General features: G+C 34.9%; 1 protein-coding gene and 1 long non-coding RNA gene across 35 annotated transcripts in view; one reads left to right on the top strand and one right to left on the bottom strand.

Moving 5' to 3' along the window:
• Positions 1-18,457, bottom strand: part of NRXN1 (neurexin 1) — a 703,785-nt gene that overhangs the window by 414,533 nt on the left and 270,795 nt on the right. For all 34 annotated transcript variants that reach the window (XM_068675787.1, XM_068675785.1, XM_068675788.1 and 31 more), the window contains one exon: positions 3,479-3,917. In XM_068675787.1, the coding sequence (XP_068531888.1) occupies positions 3,479-3,917 (439 nt within the window). The remainder of the gene's footprint in view (positions 1-3,478; positions 3,918-18,457) is intronic.
• Positions 388-18,457, top strand: part of LOC137853452 (uncharacterized) — a 49,178-nt gene continuing 31,108 nt past the window's right edge. Inside the window, exon 1 of the long non-coding RNA XR_011094514.1 lies at positions 388-960. This is a non-coding gene — a long non-coding RNA (uncharacterized lncRNA). The remainder of the gene's footprint in view (positions 961-18,457) is intronic.

Here is an 18,457-nt window from a genome sequence, read left to right as displayed (position 1 = left end):
TCACCAGTTCTGATCAGTTAAAAATGAGGATTGTAAGTACAGTTGCTACAGCTATTCTGATCTCCATGCTTACCTCATCTGGCCTATTTAGTTGTTCTTTGTGGACCCAAAACAGTTGCTCTTGTTCATTAAAAGATGTTTAAAAATCTAAGAAAAGAGTAAGGTATTCTAGGTACCCTTTACACATTATGTGCTAAAGCATAATATCATAGTTGTCTTGAGGACTGTGACCACAGCATACAGCAAACAGTCAAGTCACAGCATTGAAGCCACTGTCCTTCACAGGAATTCAGAACAGCCACAAATACTGGAAGGGAAACCAGCTCACATGACAGGAGGCAGCACTTGGTACCAGGTTGTGTCCTGTGATGTATACTTAGCCAAAAGGACATGCTGCTGGACAAGGTGTGTTCCCTTTCCTCTCTTGCATACCTAGCAAAACAGATGCACTTGCTTATTACTGGAAATAGGGACTCAGGAGATGCTGCTCACTGCAAATCAGCTTGTCATGTAAGGAAGCACTCAGAGAAGGTCTTACAGGCAGCATGGTGGGATTCTAGGGTGATAAACTTGTAGAAGATAGGAGGTTAAGATCTCCAACAGTAAATGAAATTGAAAGGCACCACCTCTTCCCTCTTCCTTCTATCTCCCAAAATCTCAGGGGATCAGCAGAATTACCACTGAATAGTGCCTGGATGAGTACAAATAAAAAAATGTGCTCTAAATAAAATTCATTCCTTACATTCTCTCTGCCCCAGCCTCCAACAAGGTCAGGACGAAGGCTGTACTTTAGAGTAGATACTCCCTGCAACTAAGAGTCCAGAAGAGAGAAAAGAATGAAAAATAAATTGAGTACTTGCTGATCCAGCTAATGCTAAAGTCAAGGAAATCAGCAAAGCTCCTTGAGAAATGTCACAGCTTTCGATTATCTGAGGAAGCCACTCTGCATTGGATTGAAGGGTAGGAGTAAAAGGCTGCAAAACATATGGGGGGAATAGAGGGGGGGGGACAAGGAAAAGAGAGTGAGATTATTTGATCTATTTATTCATCAACAGGAGAATCGCCTCATTTATATTTGAAAGGTTGGAAGTATTTTATCAGCAGCAACAAGAAAGCTTAGGAAAAGCCGAGGTGTTGTTTTTTTTTTTTTTTTTTATATATATATATATAAGATATATTCATACAAGGTATATATTCATACAAGGTATATTCATAATGTATATTTATACAAAAATTCAGATGATGAGCAACTGAAAAGTGATCGAATCCATATAATTTCCCATATATTTGGCTTGGGCTAGAGAAAAGAAATGAAAAAATGTCCTGGAATATTAAGATGGGATTTATTATTCATGGAAGAAAACATATCAGACCTACATGCATAAGTCATGAAGAAATAATCTAAACATAACATATCAATATATCCTGTTTCAATTTGAAAAAAAAATGCAACATATACTTCACTTTATATTTTAATCATTAGGCATTCGTTTTATTTGGTTAAATCTGATGGTTTAAGATACTACTCAGTCAGTATTTTCATCAAGAAAAACATCATTGCCACTGTTATGAGTAGTTCTCACACTGTAAAGTATTACTGTATGTATTGAAATCACAGAAAGTTTTTTGACGTCTGGTTCAGATTTCAGATAAAAATTCAGAACACCAATTCACATGTCCACATATCTATTTGCTATTTCTGATAATAGTTTAATGTTTCAGGGCAAACAGGTGATATGGTGCTCTGCAAGAGTAACATGGTATATGAAGTTCGGCTGTTAATAGAATTATTTTTTCTTTTATGAAGATATTTGACTATTTAAAATTCTACTTAAAAATAATACGCAATCCTCATCCTTAGGTGAACATTGCTTCCTAAAATTAGTACACATTCTTGCTGAAGTCCAACAACAGCTCTAAAGGTTTAAATATAACACAAGATAGACTCTCTTAATGGTACTCATGAGCTGCAGTTTTTTGTGAAGCAAAAGTGCAGAACATATCTTCAAATATAAACAATCGCTAAGCATTTATTTTATTCATGGTTGTGTTCACTTTGAGTGTAAGAATAAACTTTGCTTTCAGTAGAATCCAATGGGCAGTTTATTACAGGATTTATGCCTCATGAATCACTGAAACAGCACTTAAGAAGGATTTCTGAAATGAAGATTGTAGTGTAAATAATATAACCACTGGATGTTCAATCACAATTGAGGTTTTTGAGACTTTTTTTTTTTATCTGAAGAAAAGCAAATACTTAACTGACATACTGATATTGTAATCAAACATACTGTTTGAATTCTAAGCTGAAAAACTCAGAAATAAATCAAATCATTATTTTTCACAATCTTAGAGCAGATGAATCAACTGAATTTGATCTGACATTCAGCATGAATTTGACTGAAATCTTCAGTTTCAACCTGCACTTACATTTGCTCAATCTGAAATCTGATTTGTGTATATTTAGAAAGTAAGTCATAAAACAATGACTGGGTGAAAAGTTTCAGAAAACAGTTATAAATACAAGTCATGGAAAAGGAGTCAGCAGAAGGAAGAAGTGGGAGAAAAACATGAAAGCCAAAAGAAGGGGGAAAGGTTTGTTTTTTCAACATGCAATTTTGGAATATATATAAGCTTCAGATTGGATATTAATTAGAAAATTCTTCAATGAACTAAATGACAGGCTCTGTACATCATTCCCTCCAGCACCCTGCTAAATCCTGGCACGAACTACAGGAAAGATACCATAGAATTGGTCTGTCCTCCGATTAATAGATATTGATGAAGTCAACTTATATATACTCAAGATCAGATGCAGCTGCAACACAAGAACAGTTTTACTAGTTAAATGCATTACATGCTGTGACAGATTTTAGTAGCATTAGGAACAGGTTAGAAATTTATTTTATTTATACCATTGTCAGAGAGATAGTTCATCAACTACTGTAAAATTCAAATCATATTGACATAATTTCCATTTCTGCTGATGTGTAGTTAGCCACACATTAGCATATCATTTAATTATGCTGAGGTCTGCTGACATGACTGCAAGGTCTGTGCTTTTTCTGTGGACAGACTACTTCCAGAGCTGGAGATTACTTACAGTTGTGTTTTTTTTTTTTTTTGTTTGTTTGTTTGTTTTGTTTTTTGTTTTTTCCCTTAATTTTTGTTCTTGAAATTTGCCACTTCAGCTATTTGATGTAAGTAAGCACAGAGGGAGATTACTGTTTGTTTTTGAAGTACACAACACACTTACTTGCAAGATTAAGTACCTGATTACCCAATAAATGTTAACATAAGATATTTATCTCTGAAAGTTGTTGTATTCTGGTATCTGACAGGAATGACTATTTTTTAGATGATGTGAAACTAATGGTATTAATATCATATATACCCGATATTCTGTCAGATACAACATAAAAAAAAACAAACAAAAAAAAACAAAAAAACATAGTTAATATTAAAACAGAAAACTTACCTGACCGTCCATCCCTTTGAAAGTCCACATGGTACCATTCACCATCATTCACCTTCTTCTGCAAGGCTTTTATTTTTATAGTACCTGAGCCCATGTCTAACAGCAGGTAGAGGTGACCATCAAGCATCTCAATGGCAAAAAAGTCAACCTTCACCATCTGTGGGTGTTTGGCATCTTTTTGGTGCCTTGGTTTTCCATGACTGAAAAGAATCAAACCATTTGGCTCAGTTGTACGAAAGTCAAATGATATTGAGCCTGTTTTCTTGGCATTCCACTTTGGCAAAGAGATGAAAGACTCTGGCGTTTCAAATGTGATTGGATCTAAGGTTGCAACATTCTCACATTTAAAGGCTACAACCCCATGAATCTTCATTTTAGGATCTCCTTGCTTGGCAAGTCGAGATAATTCCAACCTGACATCATTATTTTTATATACAACCTGCAAGCAAAGTAGAGACGTTACTAAGGGGACTTGAATTCTTTTACCAAACAAATACAATCCAAAAAGAGCAGATTATCTAAACAAGAATAATAATGGCATATGAAGATGATAATTTACACATACAAATATAATAACTATAATTTATTGACTAATGATTTAATAATAGTTTTCATTAAAGTGAGCAAAGTTTTTCTAAAAATATCCTTAGAGTTAATTCAAACAGTCTGAAAGAATCGGTACATAATTCCTACTATCAATTGCAAATTAGCTTGTGTGGCCTTCATTGCTTAAAAGCTTTCTTTGCACAGTCATTCTACTACATTAGAAAAGGATTAGATTTCTTGTTCGTCCAACCCTTTGTCACTGTCTCAACTCTTCTGTTCATGTACAGAAAATGCACCAAGGTCAGATACTTTATAATTTAACATCTTTTCAGTTTGTCCTTGGGGCTGAGGAATAGTAGCATCCATGTTATTCATGAAGCCATAAAACAGAGACAATAGTATCATACAGATTGAAACAGACAAAAACCAGAACAATCTTTATGCCAGTTCAATTGGACAAAAGATAAAACCACTTACATACTTTTCCTGACTGAAGAGTTTTATGATAAAAATGAAAGACAATATTAGTTTTAAATGCAATTGACCTCTGCAACACATGCTTTTGATTCAAATCACATATTGACCCTGTCCAGAGAAAGCTGACATGATATAATCATTTCCCAGGGTTCTAGTCTTTATTAGTGTATTTTGAAATTGCCACTATTTCTGTGTTGTCAAGGATAAAATGACTCCTTAAATGAAGGTCTTCAATAGCAAAAGTGTGCAAAAGTATTTTGTCATTATTTTTGTTTGTTCGATAAATGATTTATGCTAAAATACCATTCAAGAGATGAATATGACACTGTAACATAAGCTAAAACTTTCTTCTATGTTTCTGTTTTCCATTATGCCTTAATTAGCAAGCAATTTGGAGCAAGAGCAACAGCTCAGCAGATCAGAGCAGTTTGTGCTGAGAATTTTTAATCTACAAACCATATAACAGTCAAGACTGGATCACATCTGACCTCTCATTCAGTGTTGCAAATATACAATGTAGTCTGATGCTGATTGAAGCACCAATCATTGGCTTAGACCTTATGTCCCTAATAGAGAGTGTTTGATGAATACTTAGGATAGAGTGTTTGGATTCATTTCCTCTGAAACCTAGTCTGAACACAGATTAAACCCACAGAGCAAATAAAGTGGAAGTCATATAGTAAGGACAAGAGACAGGGGATGCATGGCAGAACTGTGCTAATGTTAGAAACAACCTAAGGTGGCATACACGACAAGGAACAGTTGTTATTGAAAAAATCTTTTTGAAGATAATATAGTACTAAAAATTAGATCAATCATCTTTTCTTTTTCTTTTTCTTTTTTTTTTTTTTTTTACTCTAAGAATTTAATTTTTTTCAAATCTTGTCAACCCAGCAAATTTCTACATAAACCATGGCAGAATTAAAAATGTGTCCTAAAACACATTTGACCACTTTCTATGGCAAGAAAGTGGTGGGATTTTGCATAGCTTCCACTTCTTCCAAATCAGTTGCAAGGGGCAACCTAGACTAGACTGAAAAACATTAAAATGAGGCTGAAGGATATAGTAAAAAGAAAGAATAAATGGGCTTTTATTAGTACTAAATCATTGTGTTCACAATGAAAGCAATTAAGGCAATTAAGAACACAAGGAGAAGATGTTCTCTAATTGACAACCAAACAAAGGTAGGTACCAAGATAATAAAAATAAACATAGAAAGAGAATTGCTTGTTTATGGACATAAATTCAAATTGTTTGATATTACTGAAAGCTGGTTGACTGAATAATATAACTAGTAGTGATTATCTATGTCAGAAAACCTGAGCTGAAAAGAGAACTAAGCTTTACTTTATGTCTAAAATAGCTCTATAGGCTTTGAAGTCACTTGCCAACTTAGAAACAATAATTTTGAACATAGTTTAAAGATCTGACGAATTAAGTGCAGACAGGAATACCAGAAATATTTTTTTTCAAGAACGGGTCACCAGATAGGTGTTTTAATACACATCTTATGGGGGAAAAATTGCTAGAGCACTTTAGTAAGAGGCAAATATTGGAAGTTTTATACTACCAATAGTGAAACATTCTTGGCATCCCAAAATATTGTATATGGAAGGAAGCAATTTTATGATATGTCTCTTCCAATATGCAAGAACTGAAATTTATCTCAATTAAAATTTTTGTAGCTGCTGAAATGTGTATGATTACATCTTATTTCGTTCCTTGTGTGCAAACAGAATAAAGTCTAAATCTACATCTTAGTATGTTTATTTTCTTTTTAGGTCTTAGGATGCTTATGTTATTTTTGTCTCACAAATAGACAATTTAAAACTGAATTCTTATAGATAAGCAGTATTAAAACAGAAATATGAACCATAATTGAAAACTATAACTGAAAAGAACTGAAATGTTCACTGAATGCAGCTGGCATTTGAAAACCTGATTCCTGGTTTGCTCCTCTCCCCACCTTCCTGTCCATGAAGGATGTACTCACTCATCAGTGAAGCAAGGCAAAAAGGAAAAAAAAAAATAAAAAAATGAAAAAGAAAAAGCAGTATGTTCACAAAAAGTAGTCATTAAATGTGGAGAAAAGAATAGTAAAGAATAATTATGAGGCTAGTATCTACTTTATAACTCATGCAGGTGTATGCTTCAGGACTGACAGCCTCTAGGGTACGAGTAAATTCAATTTGTAAATTCACTCCTCATTTCTTATTTTCAAGGATTTATTTATTTATTTATTTTCTTTCAGGGTACATAAGGATAAACATGTTTCTAATATTATCTATTGCTAAATTCACACAAGATAACCTTCACATTCTTTAATTTTAACTCAGTATATTCTCCCCAAAATAAATATAAGGATCCACAATTAATCAAGTGAAGGTAATACACTTGGATAGGAAGAAGAAATATCTTTTGAGTCACATTCACCATCAGTCCTGCACAACCTACTACTCAGTATCTTTGCAGTATCTATGTGCTTTACTAGTGTCTACAGGGCTGGCCCTAGCAAATAGATTGCTTGCTCTCATGCTCTCTCTCATACCCAAGCCAAACCAATATAATTTTCCTGTGTGTGAAACTGCTAACCCTGATGGAATTGTATTGTGCTATTAAGAGCATCTCAAATTTGTCTTTCATTCACTGTATTCATTCCAGTAAATATTAAGTAAGAGTGAAGACCCAAGTCTTCAAAATATATAACAACCTAATTCCTGGAAACTGCAAAAGGTCACCTAAATTCGCAAGATAAAAGAAGCAGTTAGCGATTTCCCTTGTTACTTGCAACATAAAAATGCAAAGTAAGGGATAAAATTATTTTCCAGGAGAGAAAAGGTATACCTATATATAGCAATTTACATCAAGATATTCTATATATAGGTATGCCTATATAGGCCTATTTGCTACCATCTAGGCCAACCACCTGCCAGGTGGTGGCCATATGATAGTGCTGAGTTTCAACAAATAAATCCAGCTAAGAGACAGCAAATAGTAACTTAAGTTCAGCATTCTCCTTAACATGGCTTCTTGTCATCTCGACACACAAGCAGAATCAAGTTATGGTTCCCAAAGATATATCTTTGGGAAGATATACCTGGTATACCATGTATACACCCAATATAATTTATTGGGAGCTGGGGCCCTAGTAGGCAATAGACTCTACAGAAAAAATGAAGAATTCACTACATATCTTGCCAGTGGTCATGGTGTCTTCAATAACAACAAAAATCTAGTATAGCACCAATAATAATATATTAATAAGCTGGTAACCTATAAATGTATGAGGGACTTTGAGAAAAGGTGAAGGAGAAAACAAGGAATGTACTGTTGGTATTAGAGTTGTATACTGAACACACAACAGGTCGACTATTAGATTAAAACAGCTCATATAATAAAAACACTAGTATGAACAAAACCTGGTTCTTTCTACTTTCCTAACCATATTCCATGAAGTTTAAAACTAGGAAAAAAATGCAAAGGCATTAAGATTCAACACCATTTTCAATTCAAAGTCCAGCCCTTTCCACATGAAAGATTTCTTTTGTATTCCGTACTTCAAATATTATCAGTGAAGAAATAAATACGACCAGTAAAATAAAATTTTCAGAAGACTGACCACTGTGTTTGCAACAAGCTTCCAATCACTGTGATTAAATGCCTTTAAATTACAATGAAGCACTTTTTTTTTTTTTTTCTAAATTGCTTTATATTATGACAACAAAACAGGATCCCTAAGGAGCTAATCACATTGTCTAATTTGTAGCAACTAGGTTTCCTCTAGAATCAAAGATAAAACAGGTGTTCAGAGCACCTACGTTTGGATCTTGCTCTGAAGAGCCTATTTGCCTACGTGGTAGGTGAGGAAAAATAATTTTCTAAATGCAATTTGAATGAATCCAGGCTCTAAACCTGTTTTAAAAAATGCATTTTATATATATTTATATTACCATAGAGCAGCATTTTCATATTTTCATGAAACCTATATCACTGGGTTCATTACTGTAACTTCACTGATAACAATGGAAATTAATTCTCTAAAATGGAGACCTGTACCATCCAAAATGGCTAAGGTAGGTGCTGCTAACCTACAATTTTATGCTGCACAGTGTAGTCAGCAGGAGATAACTTACTGATGTCAGAAACTTGCAATGGGATTACAGCAAGTGAAGCCTAAGGCAATTTTATTAGCATGTTTTAGCAGTCAGTAGAATCTCAATACTCATTGAGAGCTACCTTGTGCATACAGTGTTATATTCTTCAGAAATCCAAATTCAGAACTGACCATTGAGAGTTGTCATGATTGCTTTGGAATTCACTAGGTTTTGAACTAACCCATGAATGTCCTCTCAGAGGAGACTTGCCATTTTGTTAATACACCTCAAATAACTTCCAAGCTCCAAAATAATTATGTCAAGCAATACATTAAACTACAGATTATTTATAACCCTCCCCCCCCCCCTCCAAAAAAAAGAGCCCCAGTTCAAAGGTTTGCAATGGGTTGCATTTCTGAACATATTATGAATGAAATCAGCTATTCAAACCTATAGGTTTATGCAACTTCATTAACAGGCTTTGTTTTCTGAAACAGAGAAAAGATTAGCAGTTAGAATGAAAGCTACGAGGGAGTAATTCATTTATCCTCAGATGAAATGCTTATACTTTTTCTGAGGTGCACAGGTATGTGATGGTGGAGGTGGTAGGAATGGTGCATTTAGAGAGGGGTTCATTCTGATCACCTAAACAAAAAAAAAAAGTGCCTGTGGAGTCCTACTTAAATGGAAGGTAAGTCTCAGGAGAACAGAACAGGGTTCCACAGTAGAAATACCTGGAGGAAATGATAGGGGGAGGGGAGGGGAGGGGAGGGGAGGGCTGTTCTCAATGAGATCCCAGTCTGAACTCCTGTCTGGGATTGCCCCAACCCAGGTGCACCACCTTGCACTTGGATTTGTTGAACCTCATTAGGTTCACATGGGCCCAATTCTGAAGCTTGTACAGGTCCCTTTGGATGGCATCCCTTCCCTTTCCTTTCATCTCATGATAAAATGAGTACATCATGTCAGCTGCTCCACTCAGCTTAGCGTCATCTGCAACCTTGCTGAGGGTGCACTGTCTATGCCGTTGATAAAGACATCAATAACACTTGCTATTAGATATAAGGATTAGTAATCCAGAGATCTGGGTTTAACCTGGATCTGAATGCTTCACAGAGAACTTAACTTCTCTTTGGTTACCTGTACAATGGATACATTATTTCATCACACGCTAGAAAATATAAACTTGCTTGAAGTCTGCATCATCGACATTGGGTTCAGCGGAGCCTCACCTGAAGTCAGTTGTATCTATCTACACATACATTTCTGATAGCAAATGTCCTCCTCTTTTACTGTTTAAGGAAGATGGTTACCACTATGACAAAAAAGTATGATATTCTGACTTTCTAGAATGCAACTACAGACTACAGAACACATTAGCAATTCAAACAGGAAAATAAAATATACTCAATCTTGTCAGAAAGTAGATTCAATAAGGTTCAACTTGAACAATACATGTCTCAAGGTAAGCTTAAGAGTGTATTATGCTATACCATGATAATACACTCAGCTAGTGCTTTAATAACACTCTGAATGGCTAACTAGAGATAATAATTTTGTGATATTTATTGTTTCTGTAACTAAGCAACATGAACATCTTCTGCACTCATCTTCCTTAATATTACAGAATATTTTGCACAACAGACACTTAAAACTTCTGTTCACACAAAACAGATATACTTAATGCACACAACAAATAAATGTTCTATTTGAATTGCTTATTATCATATCCTTGCAAATTCTAGGCACGCAATTGGGTAACAAAAAAGAATGGATAAAAACCAGCATAATTATACAGAATTCTGCTATGAAATCAATAGGACTATTGTAAAGTGTCACTGCCCTACCAAACAATGATGTTAAAAGAATGTAATGAATCGAACAACAAATAACTCAGAATTTGGTACAGAGAAGATATCTTAATTATTATAAGACTATAAAACACTGGTAATGAGAACATACACTTTTAGAAAGTAATCCTGTACTAATGGAAATGGAGTAAAAATAGTAAGGCATAATGAGTTTTACAGGGCACTGTTTTGAGTATTTGCTTTACTTTAAATTCACTGTGCAGTACTGGGAAAAACACCCCTGTTTCATGCATTGGACACTTGTTTGCATAATTAATACAATGGTAAGAGCTGACTTTGCAGCTCTACTGGGCTCTTCTGCTGGAGTTTCAAATACTGACATCAGAACTGCTTGCTTCTTTTCTTTCCTGCTTTGACTGCCTGAATAGAGACATCTGAAAAGCATGCCTGAGAAAGCTTTATATGGTGCTTTCGTGGAGAGAGAGGTTATTGGCATATTGTTTACCATTTTATATTAGCAGAAATTTGAAAATCAACAACCTTAATAATGGGATTGTTGTTATGTTTTCCACCCTGCTGTGGACACAAGACATTTGAAGATCTTTTTTTCCCTCTTCAATAAACTATTTTGTTATTCTCTTTAAGTCCTGCTGTCAGCTGCCAGACTGCTAAATGTTTCTGACTGTGGTTGCTGTGTTTTCTGTTTTTATGAACTGGGTTCAAGTTTTCTGTCTGCTCCTCCCACCCTCCCCTTTTATTTTAATTGCCCATGGCAAAGACACATAGAAATTTCTTGGCAACATCTAAATTGTAGAATTTAGGAACAAGTTGATTCCACAGAAGTTCTATCAGCTCACAGGCTGGAATAGAGCTTTTACCAAGAAATAAGTCACAAACTAAAACTAACAGAAACAAAAATCACCAAAAGGAAAACAAAATGTATTATTTGATGTGAAAGCAGCATCACATTAAAACATTACATAAAGTCAAAGGAAGAAAACAAATGATATACTATTTCCAATGACTATTTGGGAAATGGAAGAACTACACGATACTCCATTGTGCTGGCTTTCTGTTTTTTCCTCCCCTTTCCTTCACATTGCATCTAGAACTACCAAAGACTACTTCTATATAAAAGGCAAAAACATTACATTTTTTTCTCTTTCCCCATGTGGTGGTTTCACCGATACACAGCAAAGCTCCACCATGCTGCCCTCTCACTCCTCTTTCTCAAAAGAGGAAGGTAAGAAAACATGATGAAAAATGGCTCATAGGTTGGAAGCAGTTTAATTAAAGGAGAATTAAAAAAAAAAAAAAAAGTAAACTGCAGAAGCAAAAGGAGAAAACAATTATCTCTACTTCCCATCAGCAAGAACTGCTCAGCCACTTCTCAGAAAGCAGGGCCTCAATATGCATAACATTTGCACAGGAAGACCAACACTTTAATGAGAGTTCCCCCAAACAGCACAAGGGGAGAGAGAATTGGGGTCATGGTTAGTCCATAACACTTTGTCTCTGCCGCTCTTTCTTCTTTGCTCTCTGCCCCTGCCCCACATGGGGTCCCTCCATCCTGTCATCCTTCCTGAACTGAGCCTGTGTGGGCTTCCACACAGCTCTTCAAGACCTGCTCCCACATGGCTCCATACCACAGGGTCCATCCGTCAGGAGCAAACTGCTCCAGCATGGGTCCCCCATGGGCAGCAGCTCCCCCCAGACACCCTGCTCCTGCGTGGGCTCCTCTCCACGGGCTGCAGCTCCGGTCCGGAGCCTGTTCCTGCAGGGGCTCTCCATGGGCCGCAGCCTCCTCCAGGCCACATCCACCTGCTCCACCAGGGGCTCCTCCACGGGCTGCAACACGGAGATCTGCTCCATGTGGGACCCACGGGCTTCAGAGGGACAGCCTGCTCCACCAGGGGCCTCTCCACAGGCTGCAGGGGAACTTCTGCTGTGTGCCTGGAGCACCTCCTGCCCTCCTGCTGCACTCCTATCTAGGTGTTTGTAGGGTTGTTTCTTGCACAGTTTCTCACTCCTCTCTCCCAGCTGGTGTTGCGCAGCAGTTTTTCCTTAATCAAGTTTTCACAGAGGCATAACTAGCATCCCACATTGTCTCCACTTCAGACAGCAGTTAGTCTCTTTTGGAGCTGCATGGAATTAGCTCTTAGCTGACATGGGGCAGCTTCTGGACTCCATCAAAGAGGCCACCCCTGCAGCCTGCCCATCTCTTGTGTCCCCCCCACCTCCCTCAAAAAAAAAAATAAAAAATAAAAATAAATAAAAAAAAAGCTTCCAACATAAGCCAAATACATCCCATTAACTATTCCTATTCAAGATCAAACTCAAGAACTCTCAAGAGACTGCAAGAAAGAGGTACTGTAAAGCAAAACACAGTGATTGACATCATAGGGTTCAAATCTTGCTTCTTTAGCATAATATTCTTTAAATACTAGTTTTCCAATCTTTACCACATAAAGTTTTAAATTCAAGGTCAGAAATATAAGAAACAAACTATGGGAAAAGGCAACAGGAATGTAAATATAAAATAAATATTTATGCTAACATCTTGACTCAAGTGCATCTGAAAGCAATGTGGCAGAGTTATTGGAAAGTAGAAATACCTTTAATTAAGGTAGGACTCCTACGAGGAAAACAAAAGTCGATTATTTTTATTTTTCCCAAAAAAAAAAAAAAAAGAGCCAAAGAATGAGCTTCAAACTGAAGATAAAAGCCAAAACAGACCCTACACAGAATGTAATCTTAAGTGATCTTAAGATATACAGAGACAAAAACATGTTGAGAAAAAAATCAAAAACCAATATATGTAACCTACATGTCTTCAAGTATCTGAACATTTTTTTTTTATATTAAACATTTTACAACATACATACAAGCAACTATAGTCTGCAATTAAATGCATAACGTCAGTTCTGCATATCCTTTGGTGAAATTAAGGGGGTTTTGCTCCATTTCTCACCAACTTTCCTTCCTTCAGCCTCTCCCATCAGTACATTAGTAGCTGCCAACTGATGTCCCTTAAATTTATTACTTCTCCACAATAATAAATTACTGACTGTCTTTTTCTTCCCCTTCTCTCCCACTTGCATGTTTACTCTTGCATCTAGCTGAATAACTAGCTCTTGGCTGTGTCTTTTTCTGGCTGCTTTCTGTTTTGGACTTATCTGCTCCATTTCCTGACTCCTTGTTTGAAAGAACCTTCTGTTCCACTGCTGAGCAAATAGCCCTCTAATCCTACATTGAATTGCCTTGGCTATTGTATGAACTCACAGCTAGCCTCCATGTAGATAGTGTCCTTCTTTTTCTGCTTTGTTAGCTGTCTATTCAGTAAAGTTGTCTACTGGTTGACCAACTACAGAAACTTTCCTTGTCTCATTCTGGTAGCTAGCACAGTACCTAGCTAGGTTAGCAACTCTCTGATTTCTGTTTGTGATACTGCTACAGAAACAGTTTATACAGTTATTTATACATATATGGTTAAAATCTGCCCTGCCATGACAGCTATAAAGTCTTAAAATAAATTTCCCAGCCATACCAATAACTTTCATCTTCTTTTCACATCCACATTCCTGGAATATCACCAGGAAAACTGTTCCTTAATTTCAACTGCCTGTTCCAATGAACCCTTATAATTTTTATCTATATTTTACTTTATTCAATAATATAATTTCTGGAAAACTCTTCAAATTGGCATTTCCAAGCATGCTGCCTTCTCAAATTCTAAAAAATTAGAAGCTAAATTTTGCGTAGTACTTTAGCAGAGATGTCAGAGGAAAACTGGGACTCTTCCACCTCAAATACTGATCTGTGTGTATGACTAAAATCAATTTGATTCATGCAATATTTTTAAGGCATCTCTTCTATCTTTAAGGCACCTTTAAGTATCACCTACCTGTGGGACATTTTATATTAATTTTACTGAGGTTAAAGCTGTCCTATCTTTCCCCTTGGAGGGAGACTTTCTCAGGGAATGTAGTTATAGGACAAAGAGTAATGGCTTTAAACTAAAAGAGGTTAGATTTAGGTTAGATATAAAGAAGAAATTCTTTGCTACAAGGGTGGTGAGGCACTGGAACTGGTTGCCCAGGGAAGTTGTGGTTGCCCCATCCTGGATGGGGCATCCCTGGATACATTCAAGGCCAGGTAGGATAGGGTTGGGCAACCTGGTCTAGTAGAAGGTGTCCCTGCCCATGGCAGGGGGGTTGGAACTAGATGAGGTCCATTCCAACTCAAACCGTTCTATGATTATGATTCTATGCAAATAAGCTTACTGAACCAATCCCATCATCATTATTACAGTACGGAACAGGAATATACATACTTGCTTTTCAAGGTTTGGCATACCTCTGTAGTGAGAGAATGAACCTGAGATCACATACTTAAATATGGTTATTCTGACAGATAGACTCCAAGCCCGAGGCTTTGGTGTCAGCTTAATGCTAAAGAAATGTCAGATAATAAAATTCCCATTTGGATCTGTGCTGAGTCCTCATCCTCAAGCAAAATCAATTCTTTTGACAGATAATCAGTAAAAACCTGTAATACTACATCAAACTTTGTGTAAAAACATTCAACAAGAGCAGCTTGCCAAATAAAAAGAACTACCAACAAGTACCTTCACAAAAGGTATGAGTGATTATTGATATCCAATATATATATGCAAACTTTTACCAGTTTATTGTTCTGAAAATATTATAGGCTTCCTAAAATATTTTTGCTTACAGAAGTCTGTCACAATAAACACACCTCACAGCATTATTTGTACAATACTTATAAAGATCATTAATTCTTACTAAAGGGTAGACAGTGCAATTAAACATTTCTCACTTCCACATGTCATTGCATACATGGATTTAATGTTTTAGCAATGATCTGGCCTTTGTTTTCACCTTTAAATCCTTTTTTTTCTCCATCTCAAATAAACTATACAACATGTAGCTGTTTATATCAAGCTAATTTTGAAATATCACATCAGAAGAGTGGGAGGAAAATTCATCTTTTCCTCAGGAAAAAAAAAGATAATTTTCTCACTATTTTCTCTATAATATTGTATTTGGCCTACAATGCATTGAATTAAGTATAAAATAATATACATGAAGCATAAAGAAAGAGTTTTGAGCACCAAATCTATACTGTTAACTATTGTTGGTGTTCATCTCATTACAACTGCGTTCAAAAAATTTAATACAAGGCTTGTCAAAGAGTTTTTTTTTTTTTTTTGTGTGTGTGCGTGTGTCCAGGTTTTCAAATTTAACTTTTAAAAAACTGTAATAAAAGCTATTCCCTTTCCTTAAAATAAATTGTTTCAATTTGGATTAAAAGAAAGTTCTCCCTCAAACACAGTGCAAGGATATTTCAAAACCGATTACTACAAATCAAGACAATGATTGATCTACTTAGAAAATTTGAAAATGATTTTTTTACTTTATGAAGACTGTTTTGATACAAAGAACATGTCTGACCTTAGAAAAAGTGAAAGAAACAACATGTTGAAGGTTATTTCTGATATTCCTCCATCTCTGAGCTCTCAGCATGGTCCCCTAGCTGACTACTGCAAAATGCTTTCAAAAGACAAGCTTGGAAACTAAAATCCTTAGCCAGCCCTGATATTAATAGTCATTGACTCAACAGATACACTCTTTTTATTGCATGATTTTTTTCTGTAAGTCAAGCTATTTCTAAATCTGTCTCATGGGAATGATGAACTTGACAACTTTTATGCTTCTTAACATCTCCCTCTAAGCTTATAAGAAAAAAGAATGTGGCAAACTGATTAACATGACTTATTTAACCTTGGAATATCTGTTCTTAACGTTTACTTAGCTTAAGTTTGCTTTTTTTTTTTTTTTTTTTTCACCCCTGAATAAGGGATTGCAAAACACTTTTACTGAGTTTATCAAATGGCATTGTGGATTATAATCATAGGTTACTATCACCAAACTAGGACCAATTTACAAAACATCAAAGAAGTAATAAATTTGGTGGGCTTGTTTTGTTTCTCAGGGAAAAACATAAATTTGTTCCTACTAATTTCTCCTACTTTTATTTAGATATAAAAAAATAGATTATAATAAGAAATAATATATATATATATATTTTAATAAAACTGATCAGAAGTTTGCTTACCTATTTCAGCACATCAGGTTTTCACATCTTGAAACTGAAAAAATGGGACCCCAAATATCAGATAAACCAGAAGTATTTCCACATTTTTTATGGTGTCAGCTGTCTCAATCATTTTGCTTGCATGTACACAGATGGCCCAAAATACATAAGCTTTTACCAATGTAAGTTACCCTGTTTATTTTTTTTTCCAACACTAGATACCTGACTTTTCCACTTAAGTAAAATTATTAGTATTATTATTAATAAATTATAAAAATAATAAACACGTACAAGCTATCATTGTTATAATTAATAGTTATCTGAGTTGATATCAACATAAGAATTCTTTAGAAATAACTAGAGCATCAAATACCTAAAAAAACAATTATGACCTTTGTAATGAATGCCCCTTTGAGCATACTAGAATACTACGGTATTCATATAACCGACTTAGGAGATATATTTTTAACTTCCATTTGATATTTGCTGAATGTTTTAAGTGTATAGAGACTATTTTACATGAAAATCTGAGGAAAAATTAAGTTTAACTTTCAACCAAATATGTAAAAATAATTGTAAAAAGACAAAGGATACCTGTATTTTTAATTTGACAATTAGATGGCACTGAGATAGGCTCAGTAAGGACATACAGAATTTTATACTTCTACAAATTTTTTATTCATTAAACAAGATATTTTGAAGTGTATGTATCAAATGAAAAGAAATATTTGTTTTCTGTCTCATTATGCCTTTCATGTTGTCCAGTCAATATTTAGAAAGAATTCAGCATGTGGTAGCAAAGCAGAATCCTATGTTTTCAACAGCTCTTAAGCATAAGAAATTGTCTGGCTGAAATCACTCTTTGAAAGAGAACAAATAGACTTTTTCTTATACAATTGTATTAATTTAATAGCACAAACACTGTATTTTAAGTAACTGCATATTATGATTCTTGTTTAAGAACCTGACTAAATTAAAAGAGAATTAAAGAATTTGATTTCCTAAATAGCAATTCTGTTTCAAGCTTATCTCCTTAGTAGAGTCCAATATTAGCCAGTTTCAAGTTTCAAGTTTCTGAAAGAAATACAATGAGCACTATTTTTTTTTTTTTGGGTGGGGGGGGGGGGGTGTGAGAACCCTTCAAATTCCAACTGTTGCTGTTTTTATTTTTTTTTTTTTAACAAAAAAATAATAATTACATGCGTGCGTGTGTGTGGACATAAAATTTTAACTTCTGTCTTTTAAAATACAATCATGCAAGCAACAACAGATGTTACATTCATCCTAAAATATTAATCAGAAAAAATCCATTTAATTTTGCTATTAGAATCCTGAAAGAAAGGGCAAGTGGTGGAAGAAGTCATTTATGGCAATAATCATACCTATAATCTGTTTTCTACTCAAAAAAATTAAAAAAAAAAACAGATTTCACAGATTTCATCTGCTTTTAATAGATTCAGCTGGTCTGGCTCATGTTAGATCCAGAAAAGGTAGGAAAGGACAATACCTCTAATTGTCAAGTGACACATGCATACAAACACAAGTAACTTTTATTCTCTGTGAGATATTCCATGTCTTTAAAGGTTTTGTCTTGTCTTGTTTATGTTTTTTGTTTGTTTTTAGTAATAAACAATAAATTCAGAACAAAGGATTCACTTAATGACCTTTTTTTTCAAAAAAAAAAGTATACATCAAAAGTATACATATACTTTGTATACAAAGTATACATCAGTTTAAAAATTTTCAAAGAAATTGCCCAAATAAAACAAAATATTATGAATATTATCACAATGGCTATACAAACAAAATTTAAACTACCAATATGGAAACATGCTGTAAAGTCTGGGTAAATCTGATCCCTTCATACCTTATACATGAACAAGATTCTTTAAACAAACAGCTTTGTATGATAAGCTCAGAGTTCACAAGCATT

Source organism: Anas acuta, chromosome 3, assembly GCF_963932015.1.
Source record: "Anas acuta chromosome 3, bAnaAcu1.1, whole genome shotgun sequence".
Classification (NCBI taxonomy): domain Eukaryota; kingdom Metazoa; phylum Chordata; class Aves; order Anseriformes; family Anatidae; genus Anas; species Anas acuta.
Note: the sequence above shows the minus strand (reverse complement) of the source record. Positions and strands in the feature narration are given on the sequence as shown.